The sequence below is a fragment of the Trichomycterus rosablanca genome, chromosome 24 (assembly GCF_030014385.1).
Source record: "Trichomycterus rosablanca isolate fTriRos1 chromosome 24, fTriRos1.hap1, whole genome shotgun sequence".
NCBI classification, from domain to species: Eukaryota; Metazoa; Chordata; class Actinopteri; order Siluriformes; family Trichomycteridae; genus Trichomycterus; species Trichomycterus rosablanca.
The window spans coordinates 10,823,726-10,839,391 of NC_086011.1; the positions used below are offsets into that span (position 1 = coordinate 10,823,726).

At 44.0% G+C, this 15,666-nt stretch overlaps 1 protein-coding gene across 4 annotated transcripts in view; it reads right to left on the bottom strand.

Moving 5' to 3' along the window:
- The window catches only part of cpne5b (copine Vb), a 277,781-nt gene that overhangs the window by 68,705 nt on the left and 193,410 nt on the right, over positions 1–15,666 (bottom strand). For all 4 annotated transcript variants that reach the window (XM_062986426.1, XM_062986428.1, XM_062986429.1 and 1 more), the window contains 2 exons: positions 11,563–11,604; positions 10,187–10,262 (listed from right to left, as the gene is read on the bottom strand). In XM_062986426.1, coding sequence (XP_062842496.1) covers positions 10,187–10,262; positions 11,563–11,604 — 118 coding nt within the window. The remainder of the gene's footprint in view (positions 1–10,186; positions 10,263–11,562; positions 11,605–15,666) is intronic.

Genomic DNA, 15,666 nt, shown 5'->3' on the forward strand with positions numbered 1-15,666 from the left:
CGTCGTCAGGTGTTTGAATGGGCTCACGCGTCCTCATTTGCGGCTCACCCAGGAGTTTCTAAGACCCTGGTGTTGTTGCGCCGAAGGTTTTGGTGGCCGGGGATGGAGAGTCAGGTCAAGGACTTTGTCCGTGCCTGCGCTGTCTGTGCAACTAACAAAAGCACAAGAGAGCGTCCTCGTGGACTTCTCCACCCATTGCCAGTACCTTCAAGACCGTGGTCCCACCTGGCACTGGATTTTGTCACGGGGTTGCCTAAATCCAGGGGATTCACGGTGGTACTGGTGATTGTTGACCGGTTCACTAAATCTTGCCTTTTCGTTCCGATGCCCAAGCTCCCGTCCGCCATGGCCACCGCACAGGCGGTTCTGCAACATGTGGTGAGAGCACATGGGGTCCCGTCTGACATTGTGTCGGATCAGGGTCCACAGTTCATTAGCCAGTGCTGGCGAGCCTTTTGCCAACTTCTTGGCGCGACGGCCAGCTTATCCTCGGGATATCACCCCGAGTCCAACGGGCAATCAGAACGGGTAATTCAGGATCTGGGCAAGATGCTTCGGTGCCTCACTGCAGGAAATCCAGCCACTTGGGCGGATAAGTTGATGTGGGCTGAATTTGCCCACAATACCCTGCACCATGCCGCATTGGGTATGTCACCATTTGAGGCACAGTTCGGCTATCCCCCTCCGCTGTTTCCTGAGCAGGAACAAGAGGTTGCGGTGCCGACTGTGCAGCAACACATCCGTCGCTGCCGCGCCACCTGGCGGAAAGCAAGACAGGCCCTTTTGGCCTCTCAGCGCTCCATGAAGCGCAATGCTGACCGTAGGCGGCAGCCGGCTCTAACGTTCCGACCAGGCCAACGTGTCCTCTTATCGACGAGGGATCTCCCCGTCAAAGGTACCACTCACAAGCTGGCACCGAGGTACATTGGTCCGTTCAAGGTAGTTAGACGGATAAACCCGGTGACATATAGGTTGGAGCTGCCTCCCAGGATGCCCCTGCATTTACGGTTCGCCGCCTCCTGGATAGCAGGAAAGTGCAGGGTAGCACCCAATACCTGGTGGATTGGGAAGGTTACGGCCCCGAGGAACGTTCATGGGTACCGGCTCGACGCATCCTGGACCCTGAACTGATCCGTGAGTACCGAAGGAACCGGTCCGCGGGTCTTGGGACCTCGGGAGCTGTCCCTAGAGGGGGGGGTCCTGTTAGGGTGCCTGCGAGGTCTGGTGAACAGACCACCAGTTCCCAGCCTCGCAGGCGTTACAGAACAAAGGGCAGCGTGGCCTCAAATAGGAGGCCAGCTGATTAGGGCGAACGACCTGCAGGTGCGAGCCTCCTATTTAAGGGGGTGTCGCCACACTGCAGGCGTCGCACCTTTTGTTCTCTTTTTGGTCTATGGCTGCATCGCATCAGTCCTTTTCTTTCATAGGGTTAGTTCGGTTCCCCAGGCACTGTATAGTGGTTGGGTGTGTAGGTCGTAAGGCCGAGGTATTTTTAGGGCTTAGATCTCTTTATTAAGAAAAGCTGGTGCGATTCCGTGCAGCCCTCGCGCTGCGGTTTGTTTTGATTTCGCTACTTCCCCCGCTTGCATGGTTAGCAGCGGCTAATGCTAGCGCATTAGTCATACGACCGCAGTCTTGTAAAGACGCTGTCAGATTCCCGTGTTCATTGGCGCCGGTTTGGCTGAGTGGTGTAAGCTCAGCACTGGCAGTGGAGCAATCCCAGTTCGAATCCACGTCTCTCTTCTTTACCCCTTTTTCAAATCGGCTTGCTCCCAGCAATCCCGTGCTGGTGACAGTGCCGGTCTGGTTTCTCTAAAAGCCCGCTTTTATGGGGCTTTGTGTTTCTCACGGATTAATGTCCGGAGATCCCCTTCTCATTATACTCCTTATAACCCTAAGGAGCTGTTGTGCTTTCAGCCGCGCCGTAGCGCTGTTGGATAGGCGGTTGGTCCGCGAGTGAGCGACCCGGGTTCGCGCCTCGCGTCCGCCAATTTGTTCCTTTGTGTTTTCTTTCTCTTTTTCAGTTGCCAGTGACGTCGGAGGCTCGATCGGGATTCCCCGATTTGTTTTCTGTTCTCCTTTTTCCTTTTGTTTTGACGGTATTTTATTATTTATTGTTAAATAAAAAGAAACCTTTTACTCTGCATCTTTGGGTCCGACCTCTCTCTACATAACATAGCCAACTGCATCTTTTCACCTGCATGAGGCGAGTTCATATGCCGACCAGCTTTGTGTAACGAGAGACACACTTTGATCAACATTATTCCTCTCTCTGTGCAGACGCCATCAATCAGCCAGCAGAGGTCGTAATTGCATCATCTATGAGGTCCCTATCCAGCTCCCTTCCCTGGATGAACAACAGCCAAATGCTGTTCATATTGCCGCCCAGCCCAGCCAAATGGCAAAGGCGAGATTCAATACAATGTATTCGAGATCCCAGCTGTGGTGTGCTAGCGCTACGGCGAGCCATACATTTACAATAGGAGCCAAAGCTGTACTACAGGCAATTACATGCACTCTTTGCTACAAAGCCGTGCTGTTTTGCTAAGAGAACCAAAGACATTGCAAAACAAGATTTCAGCTTAATAGAGGCATATTAATCTCTGAATCCCCAATTTCACCTGTCTAACTGGTACCTTCACACACATGCAAGTCACCCATGTTAGACCCCCATACTATGACATGTTGGCTTTTGCACCTTTACCAATAACAGCCTGAATGGTCTTTGGAACATAGAACTCAATGCCAATTATTTCCAAAAAATGTATTGTGGAATCATATGACAACAGCACACATTATTACTTGTCTTTTGTCTCTTTGCACATCTGAGATGAGCTTGGACCCAGAGAACGTGTGTCTGCATAGAACATGTATTAATTTGTTTTGTTTTTTTAATGTTAAGAAAATCAACTGAAATTCCAAAACGTCAAAATTCATTCGATTGTACTTTAGTCAGTTAAATAAAGGTTTGTGTATATTACAAATCACAGATTCTTTTTTTAATAGCATTTTACAAAATTTCCCAAATTTCTGCCTCTGGAATTAAAAAAAGAAATCAAATTCTTAATTGTATTAGGACATTTTACAGAAGATTATCAGGAAAGGTGTTCATTATCACAAGCTCAGAAGTTGGATAAATCAACAAGACAATAACAAAATCATCATACATCAACCAGGTTTTATGATATACACTGATCAGCCATAACATTAAAACCATTACTGTAGTCCATCTGTTTTTCTACATAACTGTTTAGCCTGCTTTCACTTTGTTCTTCAATGGTCAGGACCCCCACAGGACCACCACAGAGTAGGTATTATTTGGGTGGTGGATCATTCTCAGCCCTGAAGTGACACTGACTGGTGGTGGTGTGTTAGTGTGTATTGTGCTGGTATGAGTGGATCAAACACAGCAGCACTACTGGAGTTTTTAAATACTGTGTCCATTCACTGTCCACTCTATTAGACACCCCTACCTAGTTGGTCCACCTTAAAGATGTAAAGTCAGAGACGATCACTCATCTATTGCTGCTGTTTTGAGTTGGTCATCTTTGAGATCTTCATCAGTGGTCACAGTGATGTGTTTAAAAACTCTGTCTGATCCACTCATACCAGCACAACACACACTAACACACCACCACCATGTCAGTGTCACTGCAGTGCTGAGAATCATCCACCACCTAAATAATACCTGCTCTGTGGTGGTCCCGTGGTGGTCCTGACCACTGAAGAACAGGGTGAAAGCAGGTTAAAAAGGTATGTAGAGAAACAGATGGACTATAGTCGGCAATTGTAGAACTACAAAGTGCTTCTATATGGTAAGTGGAGCTGATAAAATGGACAGTGAGTGTAGAAACAAGTATGTATATAAATATAATTAAGATTGTAATGCCATGTTTCCACACAGCTTGGATTAACTGTATAGCACATGAAACTGTTCAGTAACTGGCTGGTTGGAAAGCAAATTTACAGTGTTATGATGAAAAATCCCCCAATTCTTTTTCCACTTTATTTTCCAAACTCTGTTTTATTTTACATGCAGGAACTCATAATAAATGCACTTTGCAGTCGATACATTTGAACATTTGACTTCCTACGTGACAGTTAAAAAGCTAGTCAAAGCAGTAGCAAGCCTGGTCATCCATATTATTGACTGGTCAGAAGATAAATGTGGCTGGGGCTACTGTCTGCAAATGCACAAAAAGTGATAAAAGCAAAGTACTGATAACCTAACAAAGCTTTAAAAAGGCCACCTTAAAATACCAGACACCTTCCAGGATTTTACAGCAACTATTGAAAAGAAAAGATCAGTAATGCATGGCATTAGTTCTTGCACAGAAAGACTAAAGAGCTCATTAGGATCCTTTATACTTGAGTTAGGCTCAAGGTTAGGCACATTGATTGAAAGCTTATCTTTATATCGCTAAATTATTAATTGCTTGTCAAGTTCAAGCAAATAAGAAGTTCAACATGTGAAACAAAGGAATATAGCCATAGCAAAATAATGCACATTACATTTATGATGATGATGTTTGGGTGGTACACCATTATCCAATGCTACTAATATGGTAATGACATGTTGGTTTGTTTTGTGTGTATTATGTGTAGCAGTGTTGGGGTTTAAAATACTGTTCAGAGTTACTGGCCTCTTTATTAGGCCAATAAGCATGTTAGCACCCATTGTAGGTGTACAGTTAGAGACTACAGCTTTTTTTCATGCATAATGTGTGTTTATTTTTCTCTAGTCTTTTATGAAGAAATATAGAGGATGTACAGTGTCTTTTGCTTAAGTATTCATAAATATTAACAATACTAAAATTTCTATATAGGACAGTGGGACAGTGGTAGCTTAGTGATTATTTAACTGGGCTTGTAATCAAAAGGTTGATGGTTCAAAACCCACCATGGTTTGTTGTTCCCTTAAGCAAGCTTCTTAACTCTCAATGGTGTATGGTCAGAAGTGTAGTCTGTTTTGGATAAGTGTAATATTATTACATTATTAAAAGGCCCCAACATTTGTCAGAATAGATGCCAAAACAAACATCAGGAACATCCATGACAACTTGGACACCAGACAAGAATGTTATAACTCAGGAAAGCAAATAGCTTTAGAGAGCCTCAAAGAGCTTTAGAGAGCCACAACCCAGCTTAAAGAAAGCCATGTACAATCTTGTTTGTATTTTGCCAAATGCCAATTTCAAACTCAACAGATGTGGAAAAGGGTTCTCTAGTCAAACAAAATGTTACTTTTGGCTATGCAGAAAAGATGTTTCATGGCAGAAATAATTACCATGAAAACCCTACCAACACCACTGTAACACTTGAAGCCTCTGTGTGCTCTGGAGCTTCTGTCTGCCACGCCTCCCTTCTCCGTGAGCACACTCTGTCTCCTACCACACCCCCTCTCACTATTGGTTCCCCTGGACTAATGAGCTCAAGCTGTCCTCTATTAAAGAGGAAGGCTGGAGAATAGACTTTGGGAACTATTTGACTTTTGTTTGGGACTCTGTGTCTGGCAGGTTTCGGAACCCTGCTTTGCTCCTTGCTCCTTGCTCTGGTCCGTTTCATGTCTACGTTAGGAGCCCGCCAAAATTCTTTAGGTTCTGTTCCTTGTTTTGACCCCAAGGGCTCCGGGGGTCCTTTTGTTTGTTTGCCGGCTCTAGTTCCGTGTACTCAAGTTTGGGTCAGTCCTCTGCTGGTTCCGTCTGTTTCCTAGACTAGAATTCTAGTCAGTCTGAGTCTTTGTCTGATGAAGTCTATGTCCTTTTCGCCAGTTCAAGTTCGTCCAGCAACTGTGTCGAGTCCAGTTAATTCCGTCAGCCCGTTGGTCTTGCCTGTTCCTTGTCCGTCAGTCCAGATCTGTCCTGTTTCTTTGTCCGATTCTGTAAGTCCTAAATTGTCTGGTCAGGCTTGTTCAGGCAGTCAGCCTGTCATGTCTTGTCCGTCTGTCCACGTCCATCCTGTATATTCATCAGGTCCCATGAGTTCTGGTTTTAATACTCCAGTTCCTGTAGTGCAGTCTGTTAGTCCTGGTCCATGTTTGTCTGTCTCTGTCAGTTCTAAGTGTAATTCAGCAGGTCAGGGTTTCCTTAATAGTCTGTCTGTACTTTCGGGCCCTCCTGCCACCCAGGCAGAGTCAAACAGTTCCAAGTCCTCTCCAGTTCTGTTTCCAGTCAAAGTTCCAAGCTTCATGTTCCAGCCTGCAGAGTTCGAGAAACAGTCTACTACAGACAATTCTCCCTCGGCTCTGCTGCTGCCGCCACCAGGTTCCAAGCAGCTGATTTAAGAAGCCTCACCAGGGTCCAAGCAGCTGATTCAAGACGACTCTTCAGGTTCCCAGCAGCTGATTCAAGTTGCCTCTTCAGGTTCCAAGCAGCTGATTCAAGAAGCCTCACCAGGTTCCAAGCAGCTGATTCAGGACGCTTCTCCATGGTTCTCGCAGCTGATTCAACAAGTTTCTCCAGGGTTCAAGCAGCTGATTCCCGACATTCCTCCAGGGTTCTCGCAGCTGATTCCAGATGCCTCTCCAGGATCCTTGCAGCTGATTCATGACGTTTCTACAGTGTTTTCGCAGCTGATTCCGGACGCCTCTCCAGGGTCCTCGCAGCTGATTCCGGACTCCTCTCCTCTCCAGCTGACTCCCGAAAGCCTCTTTGCCAGGCTCCACGCAGCTGACTCCCGAAGCCTCTTCGCCAGGCTCCACGCAGCTGACTCCCGAAGCTTCTTCGCCAGGCTCCACGCAGCTGACAACCGAAGCCTCTTCGCCAGGCTCCACGCAACTGACTCGCTTCTGGTCGTCTCTTGTCGGCGCCCCCCGATGGCGCCTCTGTTCCCGAGTCGGCGCCCCCCAATGGCGCTTCTGTTCCCGAGTCGGTCCCCTCCGATGGCGCTTCTGTTCTCAAGTCGGCGCCCCCCCGATGGCGCTTCTGTTCTCAAGTTGGTGCCCCCTGACGGCGCTTCTGTTCTCAAGTCGGCGCCCCCGATGGCGCTTCTGCTCTCAGGCCGGCACCTCCAGAGGGTGCTTCTAAACTCTCATTGGCGCCCCAGATGGCGCTTCTGCTCTCAAGTCGGCGCCATCGATGGCGCTTCTGCTCTCAAGTCAGCAGCCCCAGAGGGTGCTTCTGAACTATTGTTTATTAGGATTTTAACGTCATGTTTTACACTTTGGTTACATTCATGACAGGAACGGTAGTTACTCATTACACAAGGTTCATCAGTTCACAAGGTTATATCAAACACAGTCATGGACAATTTAGTATCTTCAATTTACCTCACTTGCAATTTATATCACTTGGAATTGGCCTTGGCACTAAGTCTTGTACAGTAAGCATGGATGGTGCACTGACTTTAATGGAGAACACGCCAGAGTTTAGTCGTGCTGCCCGTCATTTTGGCCTGGGCTTCCATGGGGTCTGCTTTCCTGGTGAGTGCAGGTTAAGTCTTATAAACTCACATTAGGCACTGGTTTTCAGAGGAGATTGCACTAAAAGTTTTACCTTGGTGATGGTGCAGATTAGTGGGAGATCCAGGCTGATTAAAGTTCAACTGAGCTCACATTAAAGTCTCAAAACTCTGGTGAGGACTGTGGTTATATACACCAATCAGCCATAACATTAAAACCACCTTCTTGTTTCTACACACATTGTTCATTTTATCAGCTCCACTTACCATATAAAAGCACTTTGTAGTTCTACAATTACTGACTGTAGTCCATCTGGTTCTCTGCATACTTTGTTAGCCCTCTTTCATGCTGTTCTTCAATGGTCAGGACCACCACAGAGCAGGTATTATTTGGGTGGTGGGTCATTCTCAGCACTGCAGTGACACTGACATGGTGGTGGTGTGATAGTGTGTGTTGTGCTGGTATGAGTGGATAAGACACAGCAGCGCTGCTGGAGTTTTAAAACACCTCACTGTCACGGCTGGACTGAGAATAGTCCACCAACCAAAAACATCCAGCCAACAGCCTGCCCCGTGGGCAGTGTCCTGTGACCACTGATGAAGGTCTGGAAGATGACCAACTCAAACAGCAGCAATAGATGAGTGATCTAGGAGTGTCTATTAGAGTTGACAGTGAGTGGACATGGTTATTAAAAAACTCCAGCAGCACTGCTGTGTCTGATCCACTCATACCAGCACAATACACACTAACACACCACCACCATTTCATTGTCACTGCAGTGCTGAGAATGATCCACCACCTAAACAATACCTTCTCTGTAGTGGTCCTGGGAGAGTCCTGACCATTGAGAAACAGCATTAGAGGGGGCTAACAAGAATGCAGAGAAACAGATAGACTACAGTCAGTAATTGTAGAACCACAAAGTGCTCCTATATGGTAAGTGGAGCTGATAAAATGGACAGTGACTTGGTTTTAATGTTATGGCTGATCGGTGCATAAGGTCTTATGAGGGTAGTAAATCAGTTTGGGTGTCCTTTTGTGTTAACCCATAGTTTGCGTACTATGAAATTATCCCTGTGTCCCTAGGTTTGAGTGAGTATAAATGAGATGAATGGGTGTGCAATGCTCTGTTCTGGCACCTTGACAGTGTTGAGTTCAAATTCATTATTCAATATTAAATAAATAGTACACAAATGTAAATATTAAAGATTTGTTCAGTTACTTTGTAAGGAGAAGAAAAAAAACTAAAACATTTGACACTGTAATCAGAGATGGATATGCTGCCAATTCTGCAAAATTTATTGACAGAACATCAAAGAAAAGGTTTATCAACTTTGTATCAGGTACAGTTTAATAAAAAGCTATAAAAGGTAGCTAGCTCCTAAAGCCACATGGAATTTATTCATAATGTGGGCGTACAGAATGATGTATTTATATTCTCAAAAGCTTTATCTTGGTCAGGATCACTGTGGGTTCTAGGCCACCGAGACCCAGTGGGCACATGGCAAAAATACACCATGAAGAGACAAAATCTGTTTCAGAAAAAAACTTATCTCATTTGCATACTTACCTTAGGGGCAATTTAGAGCAACTAATCTATCTAATGCATGTTTTGGCAGGTGTTTTTCCCTTAAAATAAAAGTGGGAAAGCTACATTGTCAATTTGTGAATCTGATTAATGGTGATTTATTCCGACTATGTGTTTCAGTAAATAAAGGATAAAAGATAAACACCTTAGCATGCACCATACTCTTTTACACTGACATCTAAGGAAAATTTTGAGTAACCAATCCACCTTATGACCTGTTTGAAGAAGGGGGGACTTACATGGGCACATAAACATGGCAAGTTGTACTCAGAAGAGGTTCTTTTAGGTTCTTCAGATAAATCTGAAGTTTATTTTATAAAAGTGCAGGCAGTAAATCAGCCAGATCCTTCTTACAGCTAGCAATGTGATAATTATAAAATCTTAGTCCTAAGAATGCTATTATTATTCTATTATTATTCCCTTTCACAGACTGGCATACCTAAATGATTCACATATACCACAACGGCAATTACTAGTGCATACATTTCCCACTTTCAGAGAGAGAAACAAAAAAACTAAACTTATTATTGGGCATTACCTGTGGAAACTGCAGAAATAGAAAATTGCATACTCATATTTGAAAATATACTGATCAGCCATAACAATAAAACTACCTCCTTGTTTCTACACTCACTGTCCATTTTAACAGCTCCACTTACCATATAAAACCACTTTAAAGTTCTTCAATTACTGACTGTAGTCTTTCTATTTCTTTGCATACCTTTTTAGCCTGCTTTTACCCTATTCTTCAATGGTCAGGACCCCCACAGGACCACCACAGAGTAGGAATGATTGTCAGCACTGCAGTGACAATGACATGGGGGTGGTATGTTAGTGTGTGTTGTGCTGGTATGAGTGGATCAGGCACAGCTGTGCTGCTGGATTTTTTAAATACCGTGTCCACTCACTGTCCACTCTATTAGACACAAGAACAGGGTGAAAGCAGGCTAAAAATGTATGTAGAGAAACAGATGGACTACAGTCAGTAATTGTAGAACTACAAAGTGCTTCTATATGGTAAGTGGAGCTGATAAAATGGAGGTGGTTTTAATGTTATGGCTGATCGGTGGATGTGTCTGTGGCTTATGAGAATAGGAGCATTTGTGACTACTCAGAAAATACTCAGTTTTAATGAGATCATTGGAAATACAAAGGCACAGCATGATGTGATGACTTGAGGGATTTGTTGGTAGACTCACCTCGTACACGTTGAATTGACTCTGACCTCGGGCTAGCTCGCGGTAGCTGGTGGTGAATTCACCAATAAAATCATGGCTAAAAATATAAAGTAGAACATTACACCCTCCAATACCATGTAGAACCTGTCATGTCATTAGTGCATTTCAAGATGGTTAAGCAGGAGTGTACAAATCAGAAACCTTCAACAGAAGTAGTTGAGAGGGTCATTATTTGTCTGGGATTTTTAGTCTCTGCCTGCCTTACGTTCTAGACCTAAATTCATTTGAACTATGAGTTCAGTAAGGTTGTTTTTATTATTTTGTTATGTTTTTTTTTTTTTACTGCAAAAAGTTTAGGTAGCAAATATATTGTTTTCTTTGTTAGTTTCTTCACAACATTATATACACCGATCAAGCATAACATTTTGACCACCTTTGCTGCCAAAACAGCCCTGACCCGTCGAGGCATGGACTTCACTAGACCCCTGAAGGTGTGCTGTGGTATCTGGGACCAAGAAGTTAGCATTAGATCCAGGGATCAGACTTGTTTGTCCAGCACGTCCTACAGATGCTCGACTGGATTGAGATCTGGGGAACTTGGAGGACAAGTCATCACCTCAAACTCGTTGTTGTGCTCCTCAAACCATTCCTCAACCATTTTTGCTTTGTGGCAGGGTGCATTATCCTGCTGAAAGAAGCCACAGCCATCAGGGAATACTGTTTCCATGAAAGGGTGTACATGGTCTGTAACAATGCTTAGGTAGGTGGTATGTGTCAAAGTAACATCCACATGGATGGCAGGACCCAAGGTTTTCCAACAGAACATTGCCCAAGGCATCACACTGCCTCCGCCGGCTTGCCTACTTCCCACAGTGCATCCTGGTGCCATGTGTTCCCCAGGTAAGCGACGCACACGCACCCTGCCATCCCCGTGATGTAAAAGAAAACGTAATTCATCAGACCAGGCCACCTTCTTCCATTGCTTCGTGGTCCAGTTTCAGTGCTCTCATGTCTATTGTTGGTGCTTTTGGCGGTGGACAGGGGTCAGCATGGGCACCCTGACTGGTCTGCAGCTATGCAGCTCCATACGCAACAAACTGCAATGCCTTCGCTCCCCACGTGCATCAATAATCCTTGGCAGCCCATGACCCTGTCGCCGGTTTACCACTGTTTACCACTTTTGATAGATACTGACCACTGCAGACCGGGAACACTCAGTGTTCACTAACACTAATGATGAAGAGATAATTACTTCATTTGTCAGTGGTCATAATGTTATGCCTTGTCGGTGGTCATGTTGCCTACACCCATTAACCAATAAGGCAATTTAAAATTTGTCCACTCTTGCTAAGCTAATCATTATGTTTATAAAACAAAATGAGAAAATAAAAACGTACCTTCCATCTCGATCCCAGTCATACACCTCCACTTTAATCGTTCTTAAAAGAAAAAGAAAGACAGTTTTAATAAAGGATATTATATTTTAATGATTCTTTGACTACATTGTCAAAAAAAGAACATTCACCAGTTTTTTTTTTCCTAAAAGTATATAACATCTGATTTGTTAAAGATATACATACAGCCAGTTGTTATTTGATTGGAAGCTTTATAATGTTGTTAACATTTGTTACTGATTACGATGACTACGGCTGATGACCACTTTGAGCCCATACATGTAGGGCTCAAAGACATGGTCATAACGCTAAGGTTTCAGCACTGCTTTCTTAAGGTCTGAGAACATTTCTAATCAACTTTTAATTCTGAGATCCGGGAAATATATTGTCTGTAAATATATGGAGGTTTTTTGTTGTTATGATCAGAACACCCTAGTGTAAAGTAGGGTAATACTTTGCCCAAACTGTTACAGAAAGAAAATTTGTTTAGATGGTCAGATGTAATTGAAGAACCTTTGCTGATCATTGTGTTGTCTGGCTAGGACGAAGATCGTACTAAGGTCAGGCTATTACTAGAAACATGGACAGCACATTATCTTTGTTTGTTTATTAGGATTTGACTTCATTTTTTACACTTTGGTTACATTCATGACAGGAACGGTAGTTACTCATTACACAAGATTCATCAGTTCACAAGGTTATATCAGTCATGGACAATTTAGTGTCTCCATGTCTTTGGACTGTGGGAGGAAACCGGAGCACCCGGAGAAAACCCACACAGACACGGGGAGAACATGCAAACTCCACACAGAAAGGACCCGGACCACCCCACCTGGAGATCAAACCCAGGACCTTCTTGCTGTTAGGCGACAGTGCTACCCACTTAGTCACCAGGTCCGAGCACACTATGACTAGACTACAACATGGCACATGGACTAAGGCTAACTATAACAAAGAACACTGATCTCAAGATCAGGCTATGAACTGTCAGCCTATGGAGGCTATGGGTAACCTATACACAATATAACAATCTAACAAGGAACAGGTGATCATCATAAGCGTAAAGGCAAATCAGAAGCTGGGTAAAGACAAAGGGGGTGTGGAGCATGAACAACAAACAAAAGTCCATGTGCTCTGGGAGACAAGACTGGAGTTGTAACACACTAAACTTATCCATCTACCATCAGACCTAAAGTGGGCAGCATGGGGGCTCGGTGGGTAGCACTGTCGCCTCACAGCAAGAAGGTCCTGGGTTCGATCCCCAGGTGGGTCCTTTCAGTGCGGAGTTTGCATGTTCTCCCTGTGTCTGTGTGGATTTCCTCCGGGAGCTCCGGTTTCCTCCCACAGTCCAGAAACATGCAGTCAGGTTAATTGAAGACACTGAATTGCCCTATAGGTGAATGGGTGTGTGTATGTGTGTCTGCCCTGCAATGGACTGGAGACCCATCCAGGGTGTTACTGTGTGCCTTGCGCCCATTAAAAAAGCTGGGATAGGCTCCAGCACCCCAACTAACCGTGACCCTAAAAGGACAAGCGGTTAAGAAAGTGAGTGAGTGAATAAGCATAACTGAATTAGCTTGTTAAAGTTTTTAATTAAAACATCCATCACATTTGTACAAACAACAAAAAGGGTGTCATTTGGGGTTCATATTTTCAACAGGCTGCAGCTTACATCAACATTATTAAAGAAAATGTGCCCACCTGTCCATATAAATAATGATAAAACACACATTTATCTAATTAAGCTCATTACTGTAAACAGACCTTGATCATCACGTTTCAAAAATAATTATTGTGCAAGAATGGGCTTCCATTTTGTCTCATTACAGGTGCTTCTTGCCTCGGTCAAACAGAACACGCTCATAAGCCATGTTTATGACAAACATGACTAATTACTGCAGCCTTTTGAAATGCACAGTTGGCATGACAATTTGGCAGAGGACAATAAACAATGACTTGGCACTTCCCAGTGCCTTCACAATATCATAAATAATTTTGCCTAATGAGAAGCATTACAATTCTTCTGATCACTGAACTGCAAAGCCATAGCTGTGGATTTGGAAAACAATTATTTAAATTATGTTAGAAGACTTTTTAGTGCTTTTACATAGACCTTAAACTCCAAATCAGAAAAAAAGTTGAAGCAGTATAGAAATAGCAAATAAAAAATTCTATGTTTTTCACATTTACTTTGACTTTTATTTCACAGCAGATAGTATGAACACAAGATATTTCTGTCCGGTCAACTTTATTTAATTTTTAATATACAGTGTATCACAAAAGTGAGTACACCCCTCACATTTCTGCAGATATTTAAGTATATCTTTTCATGGGACAACACTGACAAAATGACACTTTGACACAATGAAAAGTAGTCTGTGTGCAGCTTATATAACAGTGTAAATTTATTCTTCCCTCAAAATAACTCAATATACAGCCATTAATGTCTAAACCACCGGCAACAAAAGTGAGTACACCCCTAAGAGACTACACCCCTAAATGTCCAAATTGAGCACTGCTTGTCATTTTCCCTCCAAAATGTCATGTGATTTGTTAGTGTTACTAGGTCTCAGGTGTGCATAGGGAGCAGGTGTGTTCAATTTAGTAGTACAGCTCTCACACTCTCTCATACTGGTCACTGAAAGTTCCAACATGGCACCTCATGGCAAAGAACTCTCTGAGGATCTTAAAAGACAAATTGTTGTGCTACATGAAGATGGCCAAGGCTACAAGAAGATTGCCAACACCCTGAAACCGAGCTGCAGCACAGTGGCCAAGATCATCCAGCGTTTTAAAAGAGCAGGGTCCACTCAGAACAGACCTCGCGTTGGTCGTCCAAAGAAGCTGAGTGCACGTGCTCAGCGTCACATCCAACTGCTGTCTTTGAAAGATAGGCGCAGGAGTGCTGTCAGCATTGCTGCAGAGATTGAAAAGGTGGGGGGTCAGCCTGTCAGTGCTCAGACCATACGCCGCACACTACATCAAATTGGTCTGCATGGCTGTCACCCCAGAAGGAAGCCTCTTCTGAAGTCTCTACACAAGAAAGCCCGCAAACAGTTTGCTGAAGACATGTCAACAAAGGACATGGATTACTGGAACCATGTCCTATGGTCTGATGAGACCAAGATTAATTTGTTTGGTTCAGATGGTCTCAAGCATGTGTGGGGGCAATCAGGTGAGGAGTACAAAGATAAGTGTGTCATGCCTACAGTCAAGCATGGTGGTGGGAATGCCATGGTCTGGGGCTGCATGAGTGCAGCAGGTGTTGGGGAGTTACATTTCATTGAGGGACACATGAACTCCAATATGTACTGTGAGATACTGAAGCAGAGCATGATCCCCTCCCTCCGGAAACTGGGTCACAGGGCAGTGTTCCAGCATGATAATGACCCCAAACACACCTCTAAGACGACCACTGCTTTATTGAAGAGGCTGAGGGTAAAGGTGATGGACTGGCCAAGCATGTCTCCAGACCTAAACCCAATAGAACATCTTTGGGGCATCCTCAAGCGGAAGGTGGAGGAGCGCAAAGTCTCGAATATCCGCCAGCTCCGTGATGTCGTCATGGAGGAGTGGAAAAGCATTCCAGTGGCAACCTGTGAAGCTCTGGTAAACTCCATGCCCAGGAAAGTTAAGGCAGTTCTGGGAAATAATGGTGGCCACACAAAATATTGACACTTTAGGAACTTTCACTAAGGGGTGTACTCACTTTTGTTGCCGGTGGTTTAGACATTAATGGCTGTATATTGAGTTATTTTGAGGGAAGAATAAATTTACACCGTTATATAAGCTGCACACAGACTACTTTTCATTGTGTCAAAGTGTCATTTTATCAGTGTTGTCCCATGAAAAGATATACTTAAATATCTGCAGAAATGTGAGGGGTGTACTCACTTTTGTGATACACTGTACATACATTCCTGCATTTTAGGTCTGCAACACATTCCAAAAGAAAATTGGGATGATACAGCATTTACCACTCTGTAGTGTTGCCACTTAAAAGATGTTGTCACCAAGGATACCAGTAGATGAAGTGCTTCTGGTGTTATTTTGTCCCATTTTGTTCTTTTTAAAAACACGTCTCAAGTTGTGCAACAATCCAGAGCT